The sequence below is a fragment of the Spea bombifrons genome, chromosome 1, assembly GCF_027358695.1.
Source record: "Spea bombifrons isolate aSpeBom1 chromosome 1, aSpeBom1.2.pri, whole genome shotgun sequence".
In the NCBI taxonomy this organism is placed as follows: Eukaryota; Metazoa; Chordata; class Amphibia; order Anura; family Pelobatidae; genus Spea; species Spea bombifrons.
Window position 1 is genome coordinate 53,203,748 of NC_071087.1, and position 24,242 is coordinate 53,227,989.

Sequence of the window (24,242 nt, forward strand, 5' to 3'; positions counted from 1 at the left end):
ACCCAAACTGTAGAACGGTAGTATCTTTATAGGTAATCATAAAAAAGGTTGAAGAAATTATAGTAAAAATGGCAAAAAATAAGCTTTGATCATGAAGTGGGGAACAAATCCCCAGTCATGCAAGAGTTAAACTCGGTAATCAAAAATAGTACATAGTACGGATTATGGGGAAGTATATTAAAGAGGGAGTGTGAGAGCCAAACCCCCTTAAATCGAGCGCACGCCGAAAGGTTTGGGAAGTGTAAGGTTGGGCTATTTGGAGACACAGGGAGGGGCATGGCACAGGAGTTATGAGCTGAGTAAATCACTATCTGGTCCAGTGCACAGGCTGCTAGTGTTTCCATTCAGTGCTCTGTTCGGTGGCTGCTTGCTGTACTCTTAGATTCAGAACCTTTCCGAATACTGTTTGCTGGTTTCTCCTTCCTCGGAATTTGGGCAGGACTCCTTTGCCTGCCAGCCTGTGGCTCCCCATGTGTGCTGGGCAGGCACAGATCGATGGACGCCTCGTCACCGAACACCTGCTGTTGGCTCTGATACTTGGTAAGTGTGCGCAGCAACAGAAACTAGCATGTGAACCATTAAAGAGGTAGGACACTTTTTGCGGATCATGAGAACATGTTTCAAAGAATTGTATTTCATGAATATTAACATAGTACAGAGGGGCAGAAGTTAAGGACTGTATGTTTAATATTGTAATAATGGGATATGATTTAGACAAGTTTCTTAAGACTGATACATTTTGAAAATGATACAGAGTAAACCAAAAAGTTCAAGGAGGTTGAGATGTACTAAGGTGTCAAAATAGACTTGGCCTGTAAGACAATTTTATTTTGCTTCAAAAGAGGAATCGATGAAGCGGGTCACACTTAAAATTGCTTTTCAATTCATATCATCTTATACACGTTACATACGAGTTGGAATGATATCAAGGATGCTCACAGGGGTATTGGGTTCAGTTCTGGAGACCCCATCTCTAGAAGAATACTCAGCATTTATGTCTTGGAGGAAAGAAGAGATTGAGGATATATGAAAGAAACATTTCAATATATTTAAGGGGATTTAACAAAGTGCAGGAGGTAAGTAACGGGCCTGCTAAACATCCCCCAGTTCCCCGGTACTTAAAGGCAGGCTCTTTGCAAGGTGGGCTACACATACTCTAAGTACAAGGAGGGGAGCAGTTGGCCTTAACTGGCCCCCCAGTCAAAATGTGACAGCCTATGTGCTACTCTAGTGTGACAACATCAGCCATGTTTTTGTTGAAGGAAACCAGTAACTCATTAACACAAATCATGCACTGCAAGGCAGCACCTCTTACCTGCGCCATATAGCTGTCAGCTACATGTGGCTATAAAAGCTAAATGGAAAATTAGAACAATAGATTTAATTAGTCATGCTTCATAAATATGAGGTCCCTTGTGGCAGTAAATAGAAGAAATATTGAACATATATATAATCTATTTAACTGCCAAAAGCATTGTTTGATACACCCAGGTTGAGTCCCCCCAGAATAAAGTCAGCAAGCAGTATGTATGGCTTAGAAATGTGTGTAGAAATCTAATACATTACACAACATTATGTATAAATGATGTGTGTTATTGCATATGTATAAATAGAAAATGGAATACTGTTACAGTGTTTTCTTATAATGTTAATGTGTGTGTGTGTGTGTATATATATATGTATATATGTATATGTATATGTATATATGTATATGTGTGTGTGTGTGTGTTTAGGTATATATCACATGTTGTGGATCCACACAAGTGCTACCCTACCAAATGTGGGATATATCAACTAACATACATCTCACATACGTCAGGGCAGCAGTTTACATGTGTTGCCCAGCAACATATGAAATGTATATGTGCTCTGGAAAAAATTAGAAGTGGGGATCCTAATTAGCAGTACTGTGACATAAGAGCTGTAGAAAGCAGTATTCTTATTTTTCTTGCAGCACATTTGAAAACTGTAGGGGTTATGTATTAACAACTAGTGTTATTCCTTAGATTGTATTGTATTTGCTTGCGAGCGGATTAGGCGAGTTGATGTGCCATGTGCATGCGCAATGCCTTCGCATTTTTGTTAATAATAACACATGGCTTCAGAGGCTATTGTGTGCCTCTTACAAAAGATTAAGATATGACACGTTCTATGATGAAAGCACGCTTTAAATCAAAGTAGAACATTCTTTATGTGGACAACAAAGGGGGCAGAAACAGAGAGAGAGAGTAAAAAATGGGGTGAACAAATGGGCAAAGAAAAGGAAAAGCTAACCAGATTATAAAACTGGTATAGATCAGCAGACAAAAGAACTAAGAAAAAGTCTACAAAGGGTGAAAGTGGATACCTTAATACTATCACTGCTTTATAGGAAAGCTTACGCTTCCATTTACTATGGTGCAGATGGTTTACATAATGCAGAGGCCATAAGGAAAATTAATATAACTGCCAGTACATGTGTTGCCTTCATTTCTAATCAAATATTCTGTGGGGCTTATTCACTAAACAAATGAGTAGATAAACTGTGTCGATGTGAATTTCATCTCACTGCATTAAAGGGGAAATCATATCCCGTTTATAAGGTAGAAATGCTATTTGGATATTATTGCTAATATGCTATTAATTTTATTTCTTATTTTAATTGAAAAAATACATGGCAGTTTCTTTAACTGCTTATTATGCAACTTTAAATTGGTCCTATCTATACCTCAGCAATTTTTGCCTAACTTTTAATTACAGGTGCGTTTTGTTTCAGTGCCAAATGTGTCTATGTGGTAACCGCATGTGACCAGCCTCATTGTTTTGATTGAACACGTGTAGACGATTTTTCCCACACTCCCATTAAATAAAATAATGTGATTCTCCCAGTTCAGCACACGAAAGGTTAAATACGTTGGGTGCCTTTGCAGGTATGATCCCCATTGAAAGACACTGAGAAGACACATCTATTATTAGCTTGTCTGGGAACAGGGAAGGGCTGAATAAACGGAAGGAATGCACCTGCTTTACAATATACCGTATGTGGTAACCACCCTGAATGAACTATTCTAAGTTAACATGAGAAGTTTACCCTTTAAGCTAGAGTTAAAGGATTATTTATTCCATTTTTTTTAAATACCCATCATACTGCTACAACCAGTGCCTTCAATAATTCTTCTCAATATCACTATACATTGAGAACAGACAGCATGCGCATATGTGAAATCCCTGTTGCTGTATGTTATGTGGTCATGTAGGAAAGGTTAGAAAATCTACATTGTACCAAAATCAAATCTGTCCGCTACATTGTAGGTGGATGCAAGTTTGCTAAAAAACATGAGTAAATAAAGGGGCAAATTCATTAATACAAAGTCGCATTTGCATCCACATGAAAAATAGCAAGCAACTCATAGGCTTTTTTTTGCAAGTTTCAGTACAGGGCATGCGAGGTCACAGGACGTTTCTATCAACTTTCGTGCCCTCGCCTGGAACCCAATTGTTCCCTTGCACATCGCATAAATAAATTATTTTTTGCAAGTGTTTGTGGGCAAGCGGCTGAAGTTGAGTGCAGCCAATTAAATTAATCCTTAACTCAACTTAGCACTCTAGTTCTTAGCAAATAGGCCCACAAGATTCACTTCAAATACTTATTGCTGGGGAAGCCAGTGTGGCCTCAACCCTGGTGTCAGCTCAAACCTTGAAGAAGGGAGAAATATGAGCTGGAACAGAACTTTTAAGTTCTTCCCCGTTATAGTGGTTTTCTTAAAACATTAAGTCAGTCTTGCTCACCTCCGCATTATGTTTAATCACTGTAGTTGAATTACTGCTCTCTAGAACATTACTTTATATATATATATATATATATATCTATAACGCCCTTTCCATATTTAATATGTTTCCTATATTCTATCGACTATACTTCAAATCCAATTCTCTTGTACAGCTTACAGTAGATACAGATTAGTGTTTATAGCGTTCTATATATTTTAAGCGCCATATGATATAATATATATTAGCACCTATGTTCTGGGGATTATGTGGATATTTGCAAAGTGCCAGACTTTAGGTGGAGGATTTATAGGTTTGCAGCGCTGCCAGATATTCACAAATAGCTAAATTGCAAGATTTTAAGAAGGGGAAGGGTGTGAAAACAAAATATGGGCTGTGTGTAATGGCATCACCCACATAGTAATGTAGAATAACACCATGTTATATTGTACTAATATAAATGTCCATCGTGCCCACGAAAAGCCTTAATTAAGAGAGCTGGGCAATTATACCGAAGAAGTGACATATTTATTGCAGGCGGGCTTTAGACAGAAACATGGGTTAGTTTAAGTGACACATACATCACCAACAAATTAGCAGCTAACACTCCACAAATGTATAAATAATTCACCCTTAACACATAATGAAATGATATTTCAACATTTTTCCGAAATCATTTTATTATTCACTTCATTTTAAATGCTTCACGTGACGTGAAACAAGTGTGATTAGGAAATGGGTGTGTTATGTTCAATTCCTTCAGCAATTAAGTATTTGAAAATCCCTAAATGAATGTTATACCTGGCAGTCATATTCTTTTGAGAATTTTTACACCATGGATATTCTCCTATTCTCCTTCACTGACCCTTTAGAGAAACCGGAACCGGTTCTGTTTTAAAAGCACACTGTTATTAAATCTTTGTCCCCTAGAATAAGGTAACCCAATCTAGATGTCTGACAAAACAAATACTAAATAATGTGTATACATTTGTCCAATTAGAATGTATTTCTGTTACAGGCATATTTACTTTACATATATGTTCATACGGTTGGAAAAATTTCATCTATATATTAACACTACCAATATTTTTTTAATTCATTTTCAATGAACATAGCTGCTTTGTCACTCATCATTAGGTTGACCACTTCCGCCATGTTTTCTCACTTGGCACATGTTCCTCTCATATGTTGCTGATGTCGCATATGTAAAGTGTTGCCCTGCTGCCTGTAGGCTGTGTAATTAACTGATTCCCTTTTGCGAGTTTTTGGACCACACATATTGCAGGGAAGCAGTTTGCTTCTCAGCAACATTGGAAAACGTGACTGCATCCTACCGATTTAGTATATTGAGAATATGGGGACCATGTTTTCCTGGATACATATACATGTATATTTACATTTTATATCATTATATTATATATACAGTGCTTGAAAATGTAATGTCCTGAAATGCTGACCTAAAATAGCTTACTCCTAGAAACTCTGACCTATTAGTTATTTTAAACTAATTAAAATATAAAGGTGCAACACACGTTTGCACTTTTCTTACTTTGGCATGGTTTTTCACTCCAAATCTGACACTTTTGGATCTACGGGTCATATGTAAATCTGGGTATTTTACAATATGCCACTATGGAAAATATAGAATTTAAGCTTATTATTTAATGCAGGGACAGATGGATCATAGTCATGTCACATTACATCATTTCATGCAGTCATACTACCCAAACATTGAAGGCAATAGCAACCAGTGTATGAAATTAATATACACGGAGCTTTAATCACACACCCTTGTCATTTCCACTGACGTATCTTACAAACTGCCCTACAGTTGTGCAGACTCACCCTCCTAGCTAAGAAAAGCAGACCTCACCCCTCTGCTTCAAGAAAGAGCTGCAATGTTTTCTAAGAGGAAGAAGGTTCCTATTGCCTTCTATGTATTAGAAAAGTGGCCTACATGGGCATTGGTGGCTGTCCCTATACTGATCAATCTCCGGAGCCTTCATGAATCATATGTGTCTTTCATATATATTGTGACAGGCTAGTATAGTAGTGGATGGGCAGTATATATATATGGCCTATTTTTGCCCTTCCACATAAAATTTAAGCCCCAGGGAAAGATACGCACAATGAATTACTGAAATATAAGTGTGAGACTTGTAAATTGTGTAATGGGTCCCTGGGGTGGAGTATCCAGAAGAGCAGGGTGGGCTAGTTCTCCAACCGTTATTTTAAAATACACACCATGATTTACAGGTGACTAAGTACAGCTCACCTGAACTAATTAGGATGGTTTAAAAAGAACAGCTTGGTGCAATTCACTCTGCAATTAATTCTTATTCCACCCAAGAAAGCTGCTGGACAAAAACTTTGCTGGATATATTTTGTTTGGTTTTGTTGGAAGGTGGGGAAGAACCCCAACCTAGAGAGGAACAAAACCTGTGTTAAGTTAGTGCCCAGAGGAGTTATTTTGTTTATATTGTATTTTGGTTTTGCTGCTGATTTGAAGAAAATAAATATTTCAATTTTAGCTGCATCTGGAATTGGCTTTTATATTACCCTAGACGACAAGTGGTTCTGAAAGATCTCTGACTAACTCCTTGTGCTTAAAAGGATGTTCAGTCACAGTGTGTGTGTGTGTGTGTGTGTGTGTGTATATATGTAATCCATACATTTACTTGCCTCGGTGCTGATCCTCGATCACAATTAGACACCCATGAAAAAAATAGCACTCATATTAAAGTACAAAAATGTTTATTTTTCAGAGCATTTGCTCTGGGAAAAAACTTGTCTTATAATCGGGGTCGTCTGATAATCAGACCTCAAACAGAGGTCTGACTATGAGACTAAGATCCAGATGCCCCGCAGCGCTGCAGGGGACCTGGATCCTCCTGTCTGGTAACCTCCGCTGCTGGTGTTTCTGACACCCTGGTATGTAGTCGAGGCAGCGGGTAGACGTCTACGCAATTCGCATAGGCAATTCGCTGCAGCCAGAAGGAGGTGCCGTTAGCAGCGGGGGTTGTCTGCGTCCATCGCGCATACACCCTCTGGCTGTCAGGGGAACTCTCCTCTCTGACAGCCGGGGAAGGTCTGCGCGTTGGACACAGACAACCCCAGCTGCTAACGGCACCTCCTTCCGGCTGCAGCGAAGGAGCAAATACAGTAAAATGATTTTAGCACATGATTAAGCCTCCACTGAAAACATGAACAGTGCTTATTGTCCCCAGAAGAACATATTTTTCTCCTTTTACACAACACAAGCTGACAAAACAGACCTATTAACTGTGTACTTAGGCTCCTCTTCTGTAACACAAATATGGACATAGGGCATACCCATGTACTAGGAAGTTTTACAATCACACTACGTTTGTAGTGTTGTATTTAGATTGATGTCATATCTCGGCGCTCGGTGTGCTGTTACTTAGGAAGTGCAACCTCCCAGTAGAATATGCGTGGCATGGGAAGGGAGGTTGGGTGCAACACAGGGGCTGGAAGACTCCTAGGGTCAATAAATCAATAAATTTGTAGACATTTTCCGTAAACCATCAAGAAAGTGCACGAGTAAATAGTTGGTACCTCATTTTTAGGAAATGCATCATGAAATTTCTGCTATCATGACTGAATTTGTTGATGTTTTCCTCTGATTACCATATCAAGCGATCAATAACTTTTTTCTAATATTGTGATTGAATCCGTTGATGGATTGAATTTATATATTAGTGATTGGTTCTCTAAGCATTAGCTGGAGTTACCAATAATTTACTTTTGCATGTTCAGTATTATGCATTCTTGATGGCTTACATAAAGGGCCTAGATATTTATTGTTAATACTAAAAATTAATACATTTTGTATTTGCATGCAGACTAAGTGAGCAACTCTCCAATTTTTACTTAAGATTTTGTGTATGCTCACAGTAAGAGATACTGTGTTTAGAGCCCGCTCCTCTTATAGATGAAATTTTTTTGGCTCCTATATGTTCATTTAGCGTGTGCTCCTCTTGAATATGATGTTGCAGTTAAAAAATCATGCCACCAAATCCGTTAAGATGGTTTGCCGGGCCTAGGAGCTTGTCACAATTCCCAGCCAAATTTGGTGGTGTGGATGGTGTGGGTTGATCCTGGTTGATTTAAAAGTTAGGCAGACCAGGATCAGCCGTTTGATTTTCACAGTGATGGCATGAATAAAACAATCACAGTTATCAATAAATTCAGTTTTCTAAGAAAATCCTCCCTCTCGCTTACCGAGACATTTTGATCTTGTGTCAGAGAGCGAGGAGGAAGAGATACTATGTCCCTGAAAATAAAGTAACGAGAAAAAAATAAAAGGTAAACAAAGTCTCAAAAATGGTCTCAAAATAAACCCTTTATTACCTCCACTTCTGAGCACACTATACTTACATAAATGTGTGTATGAGTAAATGGCTGAGTATAAGTTTATAAACAGTATGAGTGCGTGGCATATGAGTGAGTGGCAAAAACAGTGGCTTTGGCTTTTTCCAGACCAGGTCATCTTATATTCAGGCTTTTTCTTTTATTAAGATCCAAGGTTTGGGGGTCGTCTTATATCCGAGTATATAATTTGTAATGTAACTGCTAAGTTGGACCTGTCGACAATCAAAATGGCTTCATAGACAAATAAGGCAATGGCAAGTTTATTCACCAAACTAGTTTATCAGGGTATTTGTATGGTTCTTAATTCATGTATGTGAAATGGCCTAGTAAAACAATAATGAAATAGAATAGAATATGACAGCACAGTGACCACATCATTCCCAAATAGGTAACAAGGGTAATACATAACCAAGGCACTGACAGCAAGATTTATTTTTAGTTGCGAAGATCCAAGAGGGGTTTAATGAGATGTACTTTGGGGACAAAATATTTTTGGCAAGTACCAAGGTATAGAAAGTAATCAAGGGTTTGTCCAGTTGCTTTTCAGGATTTCAAATTATCTGTCAGTTTTAGGTAAATCAGCTGTCAGGTGATCAGTAGGTTTAACCATTTCAAGGAAACAGACATGTAACATCACCATGAGGCACCCACATGTAGAACAAAGGCACAGATATTAAAGTTACTCCTTTTACCTGCTGGGTAAAAAAGGGTAATAGAAAGGCATGGGATAAGCAGAGCACGACAGGACAAAACAGAAGTAAGTCAAAGTGTAGCTAATAGTTAATCATGCAGATTTGTTTCCATCATTGAAGGTCGTGTAAAGTGTTTTGGTACAAAGTTTGAAGGGTTATCTTATAACTATAACAACCACTAGCAATCGTCCAGCCATCTTGCCCCAGATCACTTTTTTTTTTCTAAATGTACTGTATTTAAAATGAGTATGGCGTGACACTTAAACTTTTAACTTAATTGCGATTGTGGTTTCTTTTCTTCTCTGTGTGGCATGAGGAGAGTGCTGGGGCAGATAGGGCAAATGGCTTTGTCAGATTCTAGATCCAGAATTACAGGGCTATAACCCCAACCCCAGAAATATACTGAAAAACGAATTAGATCATTGAGAGAGACTAGCCCCTTGTACAACCAAACCATTCGATAGTATGTCCATCATTAATGGTCAAAATGTTTGTAAGGAACATTTTAACACTCCTTACTCTGAGCCCTCATGCAGGCTTTAGACTTACAATCTTGAATTGATTCAATGGCATAATACTAAATATGATAAAATATATTGTAAAATATTTTATGGTATGTACACAGAAATGTTAAAGACAATCTGGCTTCTCCACAAAAATAAATGTTCATTCTGAAATGTTATTAGCCACCTAATAGACTTTTGCACAAGACCCAAAATCATTTTGGACGCAATTTTTGTTTCGCTTTTGGCTCATTCTTTTCAGACAACAAATCTAGTTTCCTGCCCTTTTATTTCGAATGAAATTTGGAGGGCATTTTTTATTCGGAAACTAAATTCACTGCGCAAAAATCATTTCTGTGCCCCTTGCTTGCATCTAGCCCCCACCTACTCGCTCACCTTCTCCAACCTCTGTCTGGTCTCCTATTATCTTTCAACGCTGCTGCATAGGAGATACTGACAGGATAGTAGTGATGTCCGGATCATGAACGAATCGTTCATTTGATCCGGTTCTTTTTAGTGATCCGGATGAATCGGTTCATTAGACTGAACGATTCATTTGTAGCGGTTCAGTCTGTGAATCATGCAGCTGTAACCTGATCCTAGAGCTGTGAGTCATCTGCAGAGCACTCAGACACAGACTCTGGGGTCAGGTTACAGCTCATTAATTCACACAGGAACGATGACTCATAGAGTCAGAGAGTCGTTCAAAGAGTCGAATGAACCGAAGAGTCGAATGAACCGAAGAGTCGAATGAACCGAAGAGTCGAATGAACCGAAGAGTCGAATGATCCGAATCTTACAGGGATCCGGATCTTACAAGGATCCGAATCTTACAGAGATTCGAATCATTCAGAGAATATTACTGATACCATACTTTTATAAATAAATACATTAATAATGTTCACACTGCCCCCAGGATTTAGATTCCCCTGAGTTTGCCCCCCTTTACCTATAACTGCACCTACAGTTAACTTTATTAAATTAATTAAATTAACCCTCACTCATCAGCATAAAATTAACCCTTATACCCAATCAACCATAACTGCCCCTGAAATTAACCGTAAAGATCCCATTAACCATAACGGCCTCTGAAATTAACCCTAAAGACCCCATTAACCATAACGGCCCCTGAAATTAACCCTAAATACTCCATTAACCATAACTGCCCCTAAATTAATTGCATGTACTCCAGATAAATTACCTAATACATTGGTATGGTTGATGGGATCTTTAGTGTTAATTTGGGGGCAGTTATGCTTAATGGGGTGTTTAGGGATAATTTAGGGGCAGTTATGCTTAATGGGGTCTTTAGTGTTAATTTAGGGGCAGTTATGCTTAATGAGGTGTTTAGGGTTAATTTGGGGGTAGTTATGCTTAATGGGGTCTTTAGTGTTAATTTAGGGGCAGTTATGCTTAATGAGGTGTTTAGTGTTAATTTGGGGGCAGTTATGCTTAATGGGGTCTTTAGTGTTAATTTAGGGGCATTTATGCTTAATGAGGTGTTTAGGGTTAATTTGGGGGCAGTTATGCTTAATGGGGTGTTTAGGGTTAATTTGGGGGCAGTTATGCTTAATGGGGTCTTGAGTGTTAATTTGGGGGCAGTTATGCTTAATGGGGTGTTTAGGGTTAATTTGGGGGCAGTTATGCTTAATGGGGTGTTTAGGGTTAATTTGGGGGCAGTTATGCTTAATGGGGTGTTTAGGGTTAATTTGGGGGCAGTTATGGTTAATGGGGTGTTAAGGGTTAATTTTAGGGGCAGTCATGGTTGATGGGGTGTTAAGGGTTAATTTTAGGGGCAGACATGGTTGATGGGGTGTTTAGGGTTAATTTAATGGTGAGGGTTAATTTAATTAATTTAATAAAGTTAGCTTAAGGTGCAGTTGCAGGTAAAGGGGAATGTAAATCCTGGGGGCAGTGATTATTAATGTATTATTTATAACAGTATGGTGACTTACTATGAATGATTAGAATGCCAATGAAGGCAGAGAGTCGTTCAAAGATCCGGATCTTACAATGATCCGGATCTTACAATGATCCGGATCTTACAATGATCCGGATCTTACAGTGATCCGGATCACTGTAAGATTCGGATCCCTGTAAGATCCGAATCTTTGAACGACTCTCTGCCTTCATTGACATCACTGGAGGCAGGGGGGAGGATTCATAATGAAAGGGGCGGGGCCAATCGTTAGTGTGCCTGCACGGAGTTACTGGAAAACAGTAACTGCGTGCAGGCACACTGAGTGATCCGAAGATCCGGATCATGAATCGGATCATTTCAGTGAACGAATCGAAATGATCCGATTCACTTTAATGATCCGAACTTCCCATCACTACAGGATAGATGTAGGGAGAGCAAGAAAGAGGAGAGAGAGCAAGTAAGTATGTGATAGAGTGTGCAGGTGCAGAGAGATGGGAGGTGGAGGGAGCATGTAGTGTATGCAGTGCCTGCAATAGCAAAAGCTTTCCTTGCAGGCACTAAAATGTTTAATCATCATTTGCATGTTATAAAAATTACCTATTTGCATAAATTTGATAGCATTTGTTCCCTTATCCCATAAAGTATATGTTGGACTCCAATACCCAGTATTATGGAAAATACTGGAATTTTCCCTTTTTTGTAGAGATAAAAATCCAATTTCATAGCAGATAAGACCCTTTGGGTCCATCGACTCCTTACATTAATTACAAGTAAAAATCACAGGCGTTCTTTAAGCCTCAAGCTACTAATTTAGAAATGTTAGTCTGCCCTACTGTTGTCGGAGCAGCACAAGATTCCAAAAAATAAGAATGGAATCCTCGCTTGACCATAGAGGTGTCACGTTTTCACCCTTCGCTGGCTGGACTTGTTCATTCCCGTTTTCAACCACTAGTGGCCGCCCTTGCCTCTCAGAACCACTCTGGCTGATTATCATGTCCAGGTTTGAGGACCACCTGCTTTGGTTCCTGATTCGTTCCTGCTTTGGTTCCTGATTTGTTACCTGCCGTGTTCCTGAGTTGCGGCCAGCGCCCCACTAACTGGACTCCCTAGTCGAGTACCCTGCAAGTGGGCTTCCTGCCGTGCGCCCTGCAAGTGGGCTTCCTGCCGTGCGCCCTGCAAGTGGGCTTCCTGCCGTGCGCCCTGCAAGTGGGCTTCCTGCCGTGCGCCCTGCAAGTGAGCTTCCTGCCGTGCGCCCTGCAAGTGGGCTTCCTGCCGTGTGTGCCCCAACCAGAGGGCTTCCTGCCAAGAGACTTTCGTTGTGTATATATATATATTGTATCATAAGCAATACAACTCTTAATCCTGATCTTCTGTCTGTGGTTTATTCCTGCGCCTGTCTGTAACAACCCCAAGCCATCATGCATCGTGGGGTACAGACAGAGCCCCTCGTATCCCCTGCACCTGGGCTCCTATCAGACCTGCTCCCCTGGTTCGTGACAGAATGTCAAGGCCAATACAAGGAGTTCGTGGGGATACCTGCAGTACTGGAATTGTTGGCAGAATGTGTACTCCACCTATGCAAGTCAGTAAAGACTGTGTTGGAAGCTGATTGCGTGGACACAAAGACCAAGACCCAGACCATAAGTAAGAAGGCTGCTACAAAGAGCCATAAGCGAGAGCCGCTCACCAAAAAAGAAAAACAAAGAAGACAAGAGGACGACTTATGTTTTTACTGCGGAGAGACTGGCCACAGGATAACGTATTGTCCGCACAAACCAGTCAAACCGTCCGCAACCCACCTGGAGAAACCCCATGCCCCGGAACCTGCATATGACGCCAGCAACGTCACAAAGCAGGAGCATACCCTGTCACATCCACAGACAGGTGATGCAGGGGTTAACCAGTCCTCGGCACCTGTGACTCCTACGCCCTCCATCACAATGTCAGAAGACCTCCAGACCTTGTCTGACACCCCCGAGTGGTCCTATATGGACAGTGCGTCATCTGATGCAGAGGTCATGGACACATCCATGGAGATCAACCCCCCGGCTGTTTGTGCAGTCAGAAGCACCACTCCTACCACTCACAGGAGTAGAAGTAGGACAAGACAAGCACATACCGGGACTATCACATCTGTGTATCCAGTAGCTGAGGCCTATCCAGCCCAACTCAGCACAACAGAACCTCTGCCATCAGATCGTGTAGTGACTTCCAATGGTAATTTAATATGTCGTGAAGATCTGGAAGCGGATGAGAAAGCACTACGTGCTAGGAAGAAGTCTCACCACAGACGGTGAGACCACCGTTCCATGTTTCTGTGAGCATCCGGAGGCTGCTCCTTGCGGTGGAGGTATGTCACGTTTTCACCCTTCGCTGGCTGGACTTGTTCATACTTTGTGTGGCTCATTCCCGTTTTCAACCACTAGTGGCCGCCCTTGCCCCTCAGAACCACTCTGGCTGATTATCATGTCCAGGTGCACCTTGCTACCTGATTATCACAGCCTTTATAAGCCTGCCCAGCCCTGCAGTCTGGGCCTTGACATTGACGTTTGAGGACCACCTGCTTTGGTTCCTGCTTTGGTTCCTGCTTTGGTTCCTGCTTTGGTTCCTGCTTTGGTTCCTGCTTTGGTTCCTGATTCGTTCCTGCTTTGGTTCCTGATTTGTTACCTGCCGTGTTCCTGAGTTGCGGCCAGCGCCCCACTAACTGGACTCCCTAGTCAAGTACCCTGCAAGTGGGCTTCCTGCCGTGTGCCCTGCAAGTGGGCTTCCTGCCGTGTGCCCTGCAAGTGGGCTTCCTGCCGTGTGCCCTGCAAGTGGGCTTCCTGCCGTGTGCCCTGCAAGTGGGCTTCCTGCCGTGTGTGCCCCAACCAGAGGGCTTCCTGCCAAGAGACTTTCGTTGTATATATATATTGTATCATAAGCAATACAACTCTTAATCCTGATCTTCTGTCTGTGGTTTATTCCTGCGCCTGTCTGTAACAACCCCAAGCCATCATGCATCGTGGGGTACAGACAGAGCCCCTCATATCCCCTGCACCTGGGCTCCTATCAGACCTGCTCCCCTGGTTCGTGACAAGAGGTTAAAGGACGAGACAAGGCTGTGATGATAGTCACGGGAAAATGCGTCAGGCTTAATGGTTTACACTTCATACACGCTACACTTGGGATATCTGGTAGTTGTTTAACTTTTGTGGTTTAGTTAGGATTATATTTCAGGGCAGCTGAATGAGGCAACAATATTTAAGCCACTGTTTTGTTCATTTTGGGAAATCTTGTGCTTCCCCCACAGTATTAGCACACGCTAATATTTCATTTAGTAGTTTAAGGTTCACAGAACCCCTGACAGTTTTACTTTTATTTAATGTAAGGGATATTTAGTTTACTAAGAGGTTGGTGGATTTGTGCAACAGCCTCCCAGCATAAGCACCTTAAGGTTCACAGAACCCCTGAGATTTTTATTTTCCTTATTTTTTCCTTTGCATCTCTCTATTATAAGTTGCTGTTTAGGCTGAAATTTTTAGAGATATTAAAAGTTTAGTTTTAGAGTGATCTGAGGTAGAATGTTTTCAGTATAGATATTTCTGTCATGTTAATGGTTAGCTATGCCTTTTTTTTTTTTTTGCTCTATGTAACCTCTTGCAACCTGTCCTTGATCTTTTTCCTGCAGAATTTGCATATGCTAATAATTAATAACCAGCCCCTGTTAGACTTATTGGACTTTATGAATCCTTAACACTTACCCAACCTTAACCACATTTTCTGGGGACATTGCCAAAAATGCTAATCATAGCTTCTTTCTGACCCCCAGAAAAAGTAACATCTTCTAATTAACTGGCAACCATCCCAGAAAAAGTGTGATGGGGAGATGACTCAGCTATAGCAGGCACAGGAATTTCTGAGGTTTTGCCCTGTGTTTTCATTTTGTTTTGTCGGGGGCCCTACCGTTGAACATATGAACACACGAAATTGGCACGCTTTATTAAGAATAAAGTTCATACCAATCGGAATATTCACAGGTCTACTTCCTAATGTATGTGTCATTGGAACAGCTCACTGGCATATCACTTGTCACGCTTCGAAACTGATGGACTAAGCACCTGCCAAACTGCATATGTAGAGCAGAGCCGGAAATAGACCCTCACTTGACTTGGATGACATGATTCATTTTATTTGTTTTTTTTATTTATTTATTTTTAAGGGCAGCGTATAATACCAGATTGTTCAATGGACAAACATTTAACGAAGGCTAATGGGAAACAACCTCCAGTTATGTTTTGTAAATTGCAATGCCTCATGATGCCCAATCGAATTAGAACATTGTTGAGTTTACCAGTCAAATGTTTGAGTAACACATCAATCCACATTATAATTAAGAAATTCAAATGTTTAGTAGGCGGCAATGAAGGCAGTTTTTATTTTCTAACAAATAACTCAGTTGCTGCTGCATTTTTTTGGTATAATAATTTTATATAGAGATTCTTATTTCTTTGTAACTGTACTACTCTTGCAGCACATGTTTCAGGGGAACGGAGACCTTAGTAGTGCTAGATGATCAGCAAAAATTTCCATTCTCCTGTAAAAAGTGTTGGTGCATCCAAGCTTGTCTTGCAAAAAAAATAAATCCATAAAACAGATTAGTTAAGTAAAATAGCAGTAACCCAGACCACCCACATTATGGCCAAGAAAAAAACCCACATAATGGTGCTATTTGCAACCTCAAAGCTTACCCCAAAGGACCAAACTCTGACTAATAAACACATCGTGTAAGAGCTGGTATATCATCGTATGGTTAATCACTGCGGGTGGTCTACCGATGTTAGACAGATGCCTGTTATACACCATACGTGGCCTTTATAGATTGCAAGCAATAAAATATCTAAAACATGCAAAGGGATCCATTCACAACACCCTAACTGAGTCATCTACTGTTAAGATGATGGACCTGATGCCTTCAATAAATAATGTTCTCGACAAAAACATGATATCATGGAAGACGAGGCACACATCTCTCAGTAGGATTTCAAATGACTCATATGGGTGTTTTCTGAAGAACCCTTAGATTGTTTGTTTATTTGAAAATTTTTAATCTTAATTTAGGTTAAAAACTCTCATTCAGAAACACTAGCAGCAGGTATTTTGTTTGTGTATAAAAATCAAAAGTAATAAAATAATATTAAAACATGTTATTTCTTTTTTAAACATATTTTGATAAAGTGATATTAATTTAACTTATATATTAACTTTATTTAAATATTTTTACTTGAATTCTCAATTTATCAGCCCATAGGACCCAAATGTTTCTGGCAGACTTTTTATATCAAAGCCACAAACAGTACATGGCAAGTAATAAGCAACTTATTACAGCAAAATAAAATAGAAGAGAAAGAAAATGATAATACATTTCGCTATAGGCTAAGGGATGAGGTTTTAATGTTAGATTTTTACTTTAGACACCAACATCATACAGAAACACTTCTGGCTAGTTTCAGAATTGAAATATCTATGCATAAGTATAGACTGTATAGACCACAAATAGGGCTTTTTGGAATTCTTTTCTGGAGTATATGTAGGATTCACTGAATAAATATTCTGTTATGTTTTTTATTTTGAAATTGTTATTTATAAATGCTAGCAGGCTTTATGAGCTCTACTTTTTCAGAATTAGAGATTTCTGATTATATACGTTGAATGTTAGATGACACATTTGATATTTAAGGCTTCGAGCCCACCTCAAAGAAGAAGAGTAGGTCATGGCATGCAGCTTTGAAATAGAGAAATGACAAACTGTAGGCAAACTTATTAGGCTCGAGTTAAAATATAAAGAATATATAGATGCATAATATTTATAGTAGGCCCTTTAAATTGTTATCACAGTAGATAGATCATATATATATATATATATATATATATATATAATATATATATATGTGTGTGTGTGTACACTCTGTTAAATAATGATGTCCGTTTCATTGATATTGTTACCTGAACTATAGGAAAATCTTTCTCGGCACAGGAAGTGTTGTTGTTTCTTTATGGTTGCTATGTTGATTTATGTCACATCTTTATAAGACTGCACAACATTTAATATAATAACACAAGACTTGTATTTTGGTTTAAAGGTCTCACAGTCTGGCCATGTGTGAGTTCAGATGGAAATTCCGAATCGGAAGAAAAACTTATACCCTGCTCAGAGTTCACAGAAAACTGCACAGGTAAACAATATTGGATGTGGTATAGCAAATGTTCTGGTGAATATGTTTTATTGAATTGTAAATTCATATTCTGGCTTTCCCATACTTCACAGCAGTCATGATTTTTGGGCATAGTCCTGTGTAGCTACCCTACTGCACACAAAAGCACTGATCTCTATTCTACAGGCCCATGAGTTGTAAAATCAATGGATGTTGGTGCTGTTGCTGCACAGAACTCCATTGCAGCTTCCACATGGCCACCTTGCAACGCCCTGAAACGGAGCACTGAGAGGTGGTTCTTCTTCTAAGGAAGGTGGTGGCCATGTCCTACCCTGCCACTCCCGGTTTGGACACCTGAAATGTTGGGGACTATGGTTGTCCAGGGTCTTATCAGGAAAAAGACAACACATTATATAGTGTTATAAGCAAGATAAATAGAAAATGTGTATAGCAACGTAGGAAAATGATGAGGTGAGATAAATACAAGCATCTAACAAACCCACTGTCAGGTGGTTCCAGAGAAACTGTGTATTGTTTCTGATACTGCCTTTCACTGTTGTGTTTATTTTGGCCTTTAATATTTCCCTACTCAGTTTTATTAAGTGCAAGTGTGGGTGTATCATTTATCACTAATAGTATTGTTCTTCAAATGGCAGCCCTTAATGGTTTCCATACAGTTTGCCAAGAAACAATGTAAGCTGTATTTTACAGTATAGCTCATTTAGTAGTGTCTGAGAACCTCCGAATGATCTACTTCTCCCTATATTAAAAATGAAGTCAACACTGACCTACATAGTGGAATGGAATTTAGATCGGCGTAGTAATTCCAGAATCTTATTTAGCTAGGTTTTTATTCTGAGGCACTATTAAAGTCATCATCATCAGAGGGAAAGCCATAAATTGAATTTGAAGTGTACCTGGTCCTTCTCAATCTCGGCAAATAATATATTGAGTACTTAGATTATTACTATATGTACTCCATCTAATCTGGTGTCACATTAAAATATATTCACTGCATTATATTGTTTACTTTTTGATAGGAAATTAGGAATTTCCAAACCCATGCCTGGATTTCTGGCCACAGTGAGCTCAATCATTGATTAAATTGCTTGTGTTCAATCAAGTAAACACATAGTTTGTTTTCAGGCCCGTTTGTTTTTATAACGCAACGAAACATTCAGTGCAAGATCTGTACTCATCAACTGTTTGTAGGACATTTAGTACATTTTATGTACAGAGAAATAATGCTTTTGTTGATAAACTACCTGCTATAAACATTATAAATAAAGCTTGCTTTGAACTTGATGTCATTATGCACTGTAGCCTATTTTGCCAATTGCAGATCTTAATATTTTGTTTAATTTCATACTGCAGATACTTCGATTTCTTCGAAATGGAGTGGCCATTTTTCCAGATGTCCAAAACAATACAGATATTACTGTTACAAGGGAAAGTGTCGTTTTGTTACATCAGAAAATACTCCAGCTTGTATGTAAGTGCACAATTCCATCTTGGATCCCGGGACAAAGGTGGCGGGGCCTAAGTCGGCGGGGCCACACACTCTGCATAACCCTGAAGGTTTGTGCTCTGGGCTACCCAGTACAGATACTGGTTAGGTTGGAGCTCATTTACAAGCATTTAGGCTGTGTGTGTCTTAGACATACACCTTCAAAATGCAATGCTGCCTGTGCACAGTGTAATGCATGTTTCATACGGGACAGTCCCGAATTTGGTGGGACAGGACCCAAAATATGGCACTGTCATGGAAAATTAGGGACTGTTGGCAGGTATGTTATTGGCAAGTTTCTATTTTTTTAATGAATAAAACGTATTAGTAATCAAATGTTTTTTTTGGTAACTAATAGAAATCATATGCATGTAATCCTTACATTTTCTAGGTGATTTACATAGTACTTTGTGCTGTAATTTAGCAGGTAAAAACACTTTATTCACTTCTGCTTCCTTTATGTATTTAAAAAACAAAACAAACAAAAAAAAAACCTTTCCAAATGTATGTGGACACCCATCATAATCATTGAGTTTAGATGATTCAGACACACCCATTGCTAACAGGTATATAAAATCAAGTAAAGGCAGCCATCTCCATAGACAAACATTGACAGGCAAATGGGTCATACTGAAGACTTCAGTTCAGTTAATGCGGTAAAAATACACAGCTGCTTTGGCGCCAGGATTTTAAAAGTCCGTAACAGCAATTCTATTGGTTGCCGACAGGGGGCTCCTCTGCCATCAACCAATGAAGGGCAGCTGCTCTTCATTGGTTGATGCCAGATGAGCCCCCTGATGGTGACCAACAGAGTCGCTCTTACAGACCTTTAACTCATGTCATTGGTCTCCCCAGGCCAAGTTGCTCCGAGCTGTACCTTGCCCTACGCTTTGGCAGGTAAAGCTCGGAGCAACTTGGCCTGGGGAGACCATTGGTCTCCCTGCTCTAGGAGTTAAAGGTCCATAGGAACAACTCTTTTGGTCGCTGGCAGGGGCCTCTGGCGTTAATCATTGGTTGATGCCAGAGGAGCTCCCTGCCAGTGATCAATATAGTCGCACATACAGACCTTAAACTTCTGACGCCGAAACTTGGCCTGGGGTGTTTTCTGGTATTGATCCCCAGACCAAGTTTCGGCGTCAGGAGTTAAAGGTCCATCAAACGACTCTGTTGGCCTCCTTCAGCATCAACCAATGAAGGGCAGCTGAAGGGCTTGAAGGTGTGCAGGAAATACCACAAATCTGTGGAAAGGCAAGCAGTGTTAGATGCGTTTGTAGCAGAAAGAAGGAAGTGATTATATGCCATTTTGAAGATTTTAAGTGATAGACAGGCATTTGTCTTTCTCTGACACTGATAAGCAGCTCAGAGTTTTCAGTTCCTAAGTAATTGGTCATAGACTGGTTGTTCTTTGACATAACTAACTTAAGAACACTCACTGTAGCAACAAAACAAAAGGTGTTTGTGTACTTTTTGCTTGATAGTAAAAACATGGCAGTGCTGTCATGTGGACCTTCTTGAAGACTCTTTCCTGAAATGGCAGCGATTTGCAACAGGCACATACAATTATCAATGCATAAATGAATAAATAAACATCTTGTAGTCTGTTGTGTGACTTGTTCCTTTTACATTTTTCTGATCCAAAGGGGTAATTCTTTTTGGGAGCTTTAGGTTTGGCAAGCAAGAAGTGTAAACGGCAAGCTGGGCTGTATACCTAGAGGCATTATTAGCAGAAAGAAGTTGGTTATGCATACACTTTGATTCAGTAAACTAGGGATTTTTGCATTCACATCATGAAGCACAACTTGTACACAATATGAAATTCCATCATTAGCAGTGTGATACTTTGTCACCTCATGTGATAGATATAAGGTGCTTATCAATTATCAATTTCGATTCATTCAGTTTCTATATGGAACAACAAAATATATTTTCAATGAAACATTACGTTTTAATTGTCTCAAAATTATGAATTCACCTTTTTTATGCATGTCACAATTTAATGTAACCCTATAACAGATGGACTTGTGTATAAGGCAACATTTTCCTTAAGCTTTTGCATGTAATTGCTTGATCTGGGTTACTATGCAGTCTTTTTTTAGTGCTATATTGCTCCTGAAATAAGGAATTTTATTTTGGAGTCTTCAAGAATAAAAAAAAATACAACAACCGAACCGAAACAGGATACAACCTCAACAAACAAAAAAACAATTCAAATATTCATGGTTCCATTGTGTTAAACAAACAAGCAAGGGTGTCCATTGCCAAAGTAACAAGTGGGTTAACGTTTTTTCTTCCTAACCTTGGTGTACTTGATAAAAAGGCGCATCGTATTTTCTGAAAAAAAAAAATATAACTTCAATAAAAGCATTTTATGCTTTATGGCAAAAATATCCACTACATTTGGGTTCTGTATAACATATCCCTTTTGTTTATGCAGCTGTGAACCAGGTTATACCGGATCAAGATGCGAGTACCTGGACTTATTTTACTTGAAAGGAGACAGAGGGCAACTTGTAGTGGTTGTGCTGATAGCGGCTATGTTGACGCTCGTTATATTGATTGTCTGCATCTGCGTCTGTTCTCAGTAAGTTACACATTTTGTTTTCATTCTTTAACCAGCATACCTTTCTATCCAAGCCAGTACATTATTAATATTAAATAAAAGAAAAGTGAAAAAGTAGACTTGACTATCCCATTAAATATTTATTTGTATGTTTACTTTACACTGGAATACATGAGGCCTCTGACACTTTCCTTATTTTAAAAGTCACTGGAGAAAAGTGCATAGGCAAAAAAAGAAAGCAACGGAAGTGAACACCATGGAGAACGATTTCACGGTAAAAATGGAAGAAACCCATTTGGCCTAAAGGTAAATAATATCAGAGCTTAGTGACCATAGTTATACCAAATAACCACAATATTTAAGCTGAAAAAGACACATAAGCAAACTATCTTGTTAGCCACATGTGGTATTATATTCTAAACTAAATGTTATTTCTCTGCAAGAGGATTTGGTCAAGAAACAATGGTCAAATTTGGTCAAATTCTAGAACCAAGCAGTAAAAAGGTAAACCCGATTTAATATAGATAAATGCAAAGCTATTCATTTCAAGAGTGCAAAGTATATTTAAATTTGGGTTAATTATTATTTGTTTTATATAGTGTCATCAAATTATGTAGCATTGTACAATGGGAGGACAGGACATAACAATAGTGTGTTACATAACAATTCGACAACAGGTGAGGAGGGCATTAATTAGGCAAATCATTAAAGTGACATTATTCCCCACCTTGAACACAATAAAATTTATATAATTATTAAGACTTATTCCAAGCTTTCTAGGCCATTGCCAAATGAAAATATATGTGACATTAATACAGTTCTTTTTATTTACACAGGCTGTCTTAAAGTTACCTGCGGGCAGGTTTAATGCTGCTGTTACAGACTACCGCAAGCACACTTCCGACTAAACAACAGATGTATATATCAGCTTTTGGATTGCAGCAGAAGAGAACTATTGGAAGGAATAATGATAATCAAACACAATTGTTTCAAAAAACAGTTTCTCATTCAGTGGAATCTGAAGAGGTTGATAGAATTCAGCACTTTCATAAAGTGTTGATTTGTGGATAAATAACATAGAATAGGCTTTGAGAAGCATTATGTTACGTTATGACATTAATAACTTTATATCAAAAACAAGTTTAAATGTATTCTGCATTGTATTGTTTGTTTTCCAAAACAAATCAGAAATTTTAAAACTATTTTTTACTACTCAATGTAATTAACTTTTTTATGGCCAGCATGCAAAAATGAAACATTTTATTTCACCGTAGCAGTATTAGCAATATTTATTGATTTATATGCAACATATTCTGCAGCACTGTACAATGGAATATAGTTTAAATGAGACAAAGCGGCTGTTCTTGGAGTTTAGTTTGGGAGAAGCTGCCATTGGAGCTGTATAAAGACTTGCAGGGTGCGAGGATGCAATAGATGCCAGTGAGTCTTAAGTTCTTCTGATCTTCTACAAGTTGCTCAACTCAATAGAAAGCTTTTTTAACCTTGGACAACTCCTAAGGAACCATGTTAAAGGACTAGTTATCCCTTTACGTTGAGATTTTTAATGCAAAATTATGTTACTTAAATTTAGTGAATTACTCCAAAGTGAGCAAACAAGATGTCAATCCCCCTTCAGTGATCCTCTTGTGTCTCTTAAAGCCTCTCCAATGAAGAGTGGATATTAAAGTATGCATTTGTTAGTACTATAATACACATTCTTTAAACTGTAGAATAAAGACCTATATGTTAAGTATGAGCACCCTTATAGATGATGGATGATGTCCCTTGTATGGCTAGCCCCTCCCATATATGCAAATAGCCCTGCCTCCTAAATAGGGGGTTCCAGGTAGCTTGAGACAGAAATTCCCAAGTAAGCTTACTGGTGCGCGAGAGAGGCGCTTGGTTAAACTGAGATGTTGAGCAGAGAAATGTCCTGTATATGTATACAGTAAATGTACTGTATATGAATCCCTGTATACATTTAGATAGTAATACTCAAGTGCATGTGAGTGCCTTAGTGTACCTTTCACATATCATTCAGTAGGTTAAGCAAGGCAGATAGAATTGTGGAAATGTGTTAAACCTTCTTACTTAGGCCTTAAGTAGTATTAGAGTATAAATTTCACTGAAGAATTATGGATAACAAAGGCCAATTGGCATTAAATATCACTGGCTACGATTATGGTTTTTCTTGAAGAGCACTGGATGAAGCCCCAGCTTCCAGTGCCTGAATGGTGCCAGGACCAATTTAAGTTGTCAGTCCAGTATTTGCAATGTATTTTATCTAAGGGATGTATTGCACTTTATTACTGGGTATGTCTATTTTCTCTCTTTCTCTAAATATAATTACAAATATTTGGAAAGAAATAAAGTAAGTGGAGGTGGTCAGTGGATTCTTCCCAAGCTCCATCCTAGAAGAGGGAGAACTAGAGGTAGCCTCTCCAGGAGAGTTCTTGGGTATGGTGATATCCTAGCATCTAAAGATTTGATTACGTGAATACCTACATTTCTAACGGATATCCAAACTGACGGAAAAGTCAACATTAAGATGCATAAGCACGCTTTTGGTATTTCCACTTATTTTAGGCAATACAATATTTAATATTTTTCATATTTTATGTTGCACATGTTTCATTATACTTTAAGGTAGACCAGTCTTAAATGTACTTAAGTGTTTCTGGGAAATCAGATTTTTTTTGGCCCGCGAATGCACCAACCAGGAGATGCAT

At 39.0% G+C, this 24,242-nt stretch overlaps 1 protein-coding gene across 1 annotated transcript; it reads left to right on the forward strand.

The window, feature by feature from the left end:
* The first annotated feature begins 332 nt into the window (after positions 1 to 332).
* On the forward strand, positions 333 to 22,664 carry BTC (betacellulin). Its single transcript, XM_053461626.1, has 6 exons — positions 333 to 540; positions 17,375 to 17,467; positions 18,821 to 18,938; positions 21,388 to 21,534; positions 21,718 to 21,819; positions 22,350 to 22,664. Exons 1-5 carry the CDS (start codon positions 471 to 473, stop codon positions 21,815 to 21,817), a joined length of 528 nt encoding a protein of 175 aa, XP_053317601.1. The 5' UTR covers positions 333 to 470; the 3' UTR covers positions 21,818 to 21,819; positions 22,350 to 22,664.
* Positions 22,665 to 24,242: the final 1,578 nt, after the last annotated feature.

What these genes read in the sequence shown, in the direction of transcription:
- BTC (XM_053461626.1), top strand. Translation starts at nt 471, where the DNA reads ATGTGTGCTGGGCAGGCACAGATCGATGGACGCCTCGTCACCGAACAC. An exon ending in GAAAATACTCCAGCTTGTAT is followed by an intron (nt 18,939 to 21,387) that starts GTAAGTGCACAA and finishes TTGTTTATGCAG; the next exon opens with CTGTGAACCAGGTTATACCG. An exon ending in TGCATCTGCGTCTGTTCTCA is followed by an intron (nt 21,535 to 21,717) that starts GTAAGTTACACA and finishes TTATTTTAAAAG; the next exon opens with TCACTGGAGAAAAGTGCATA.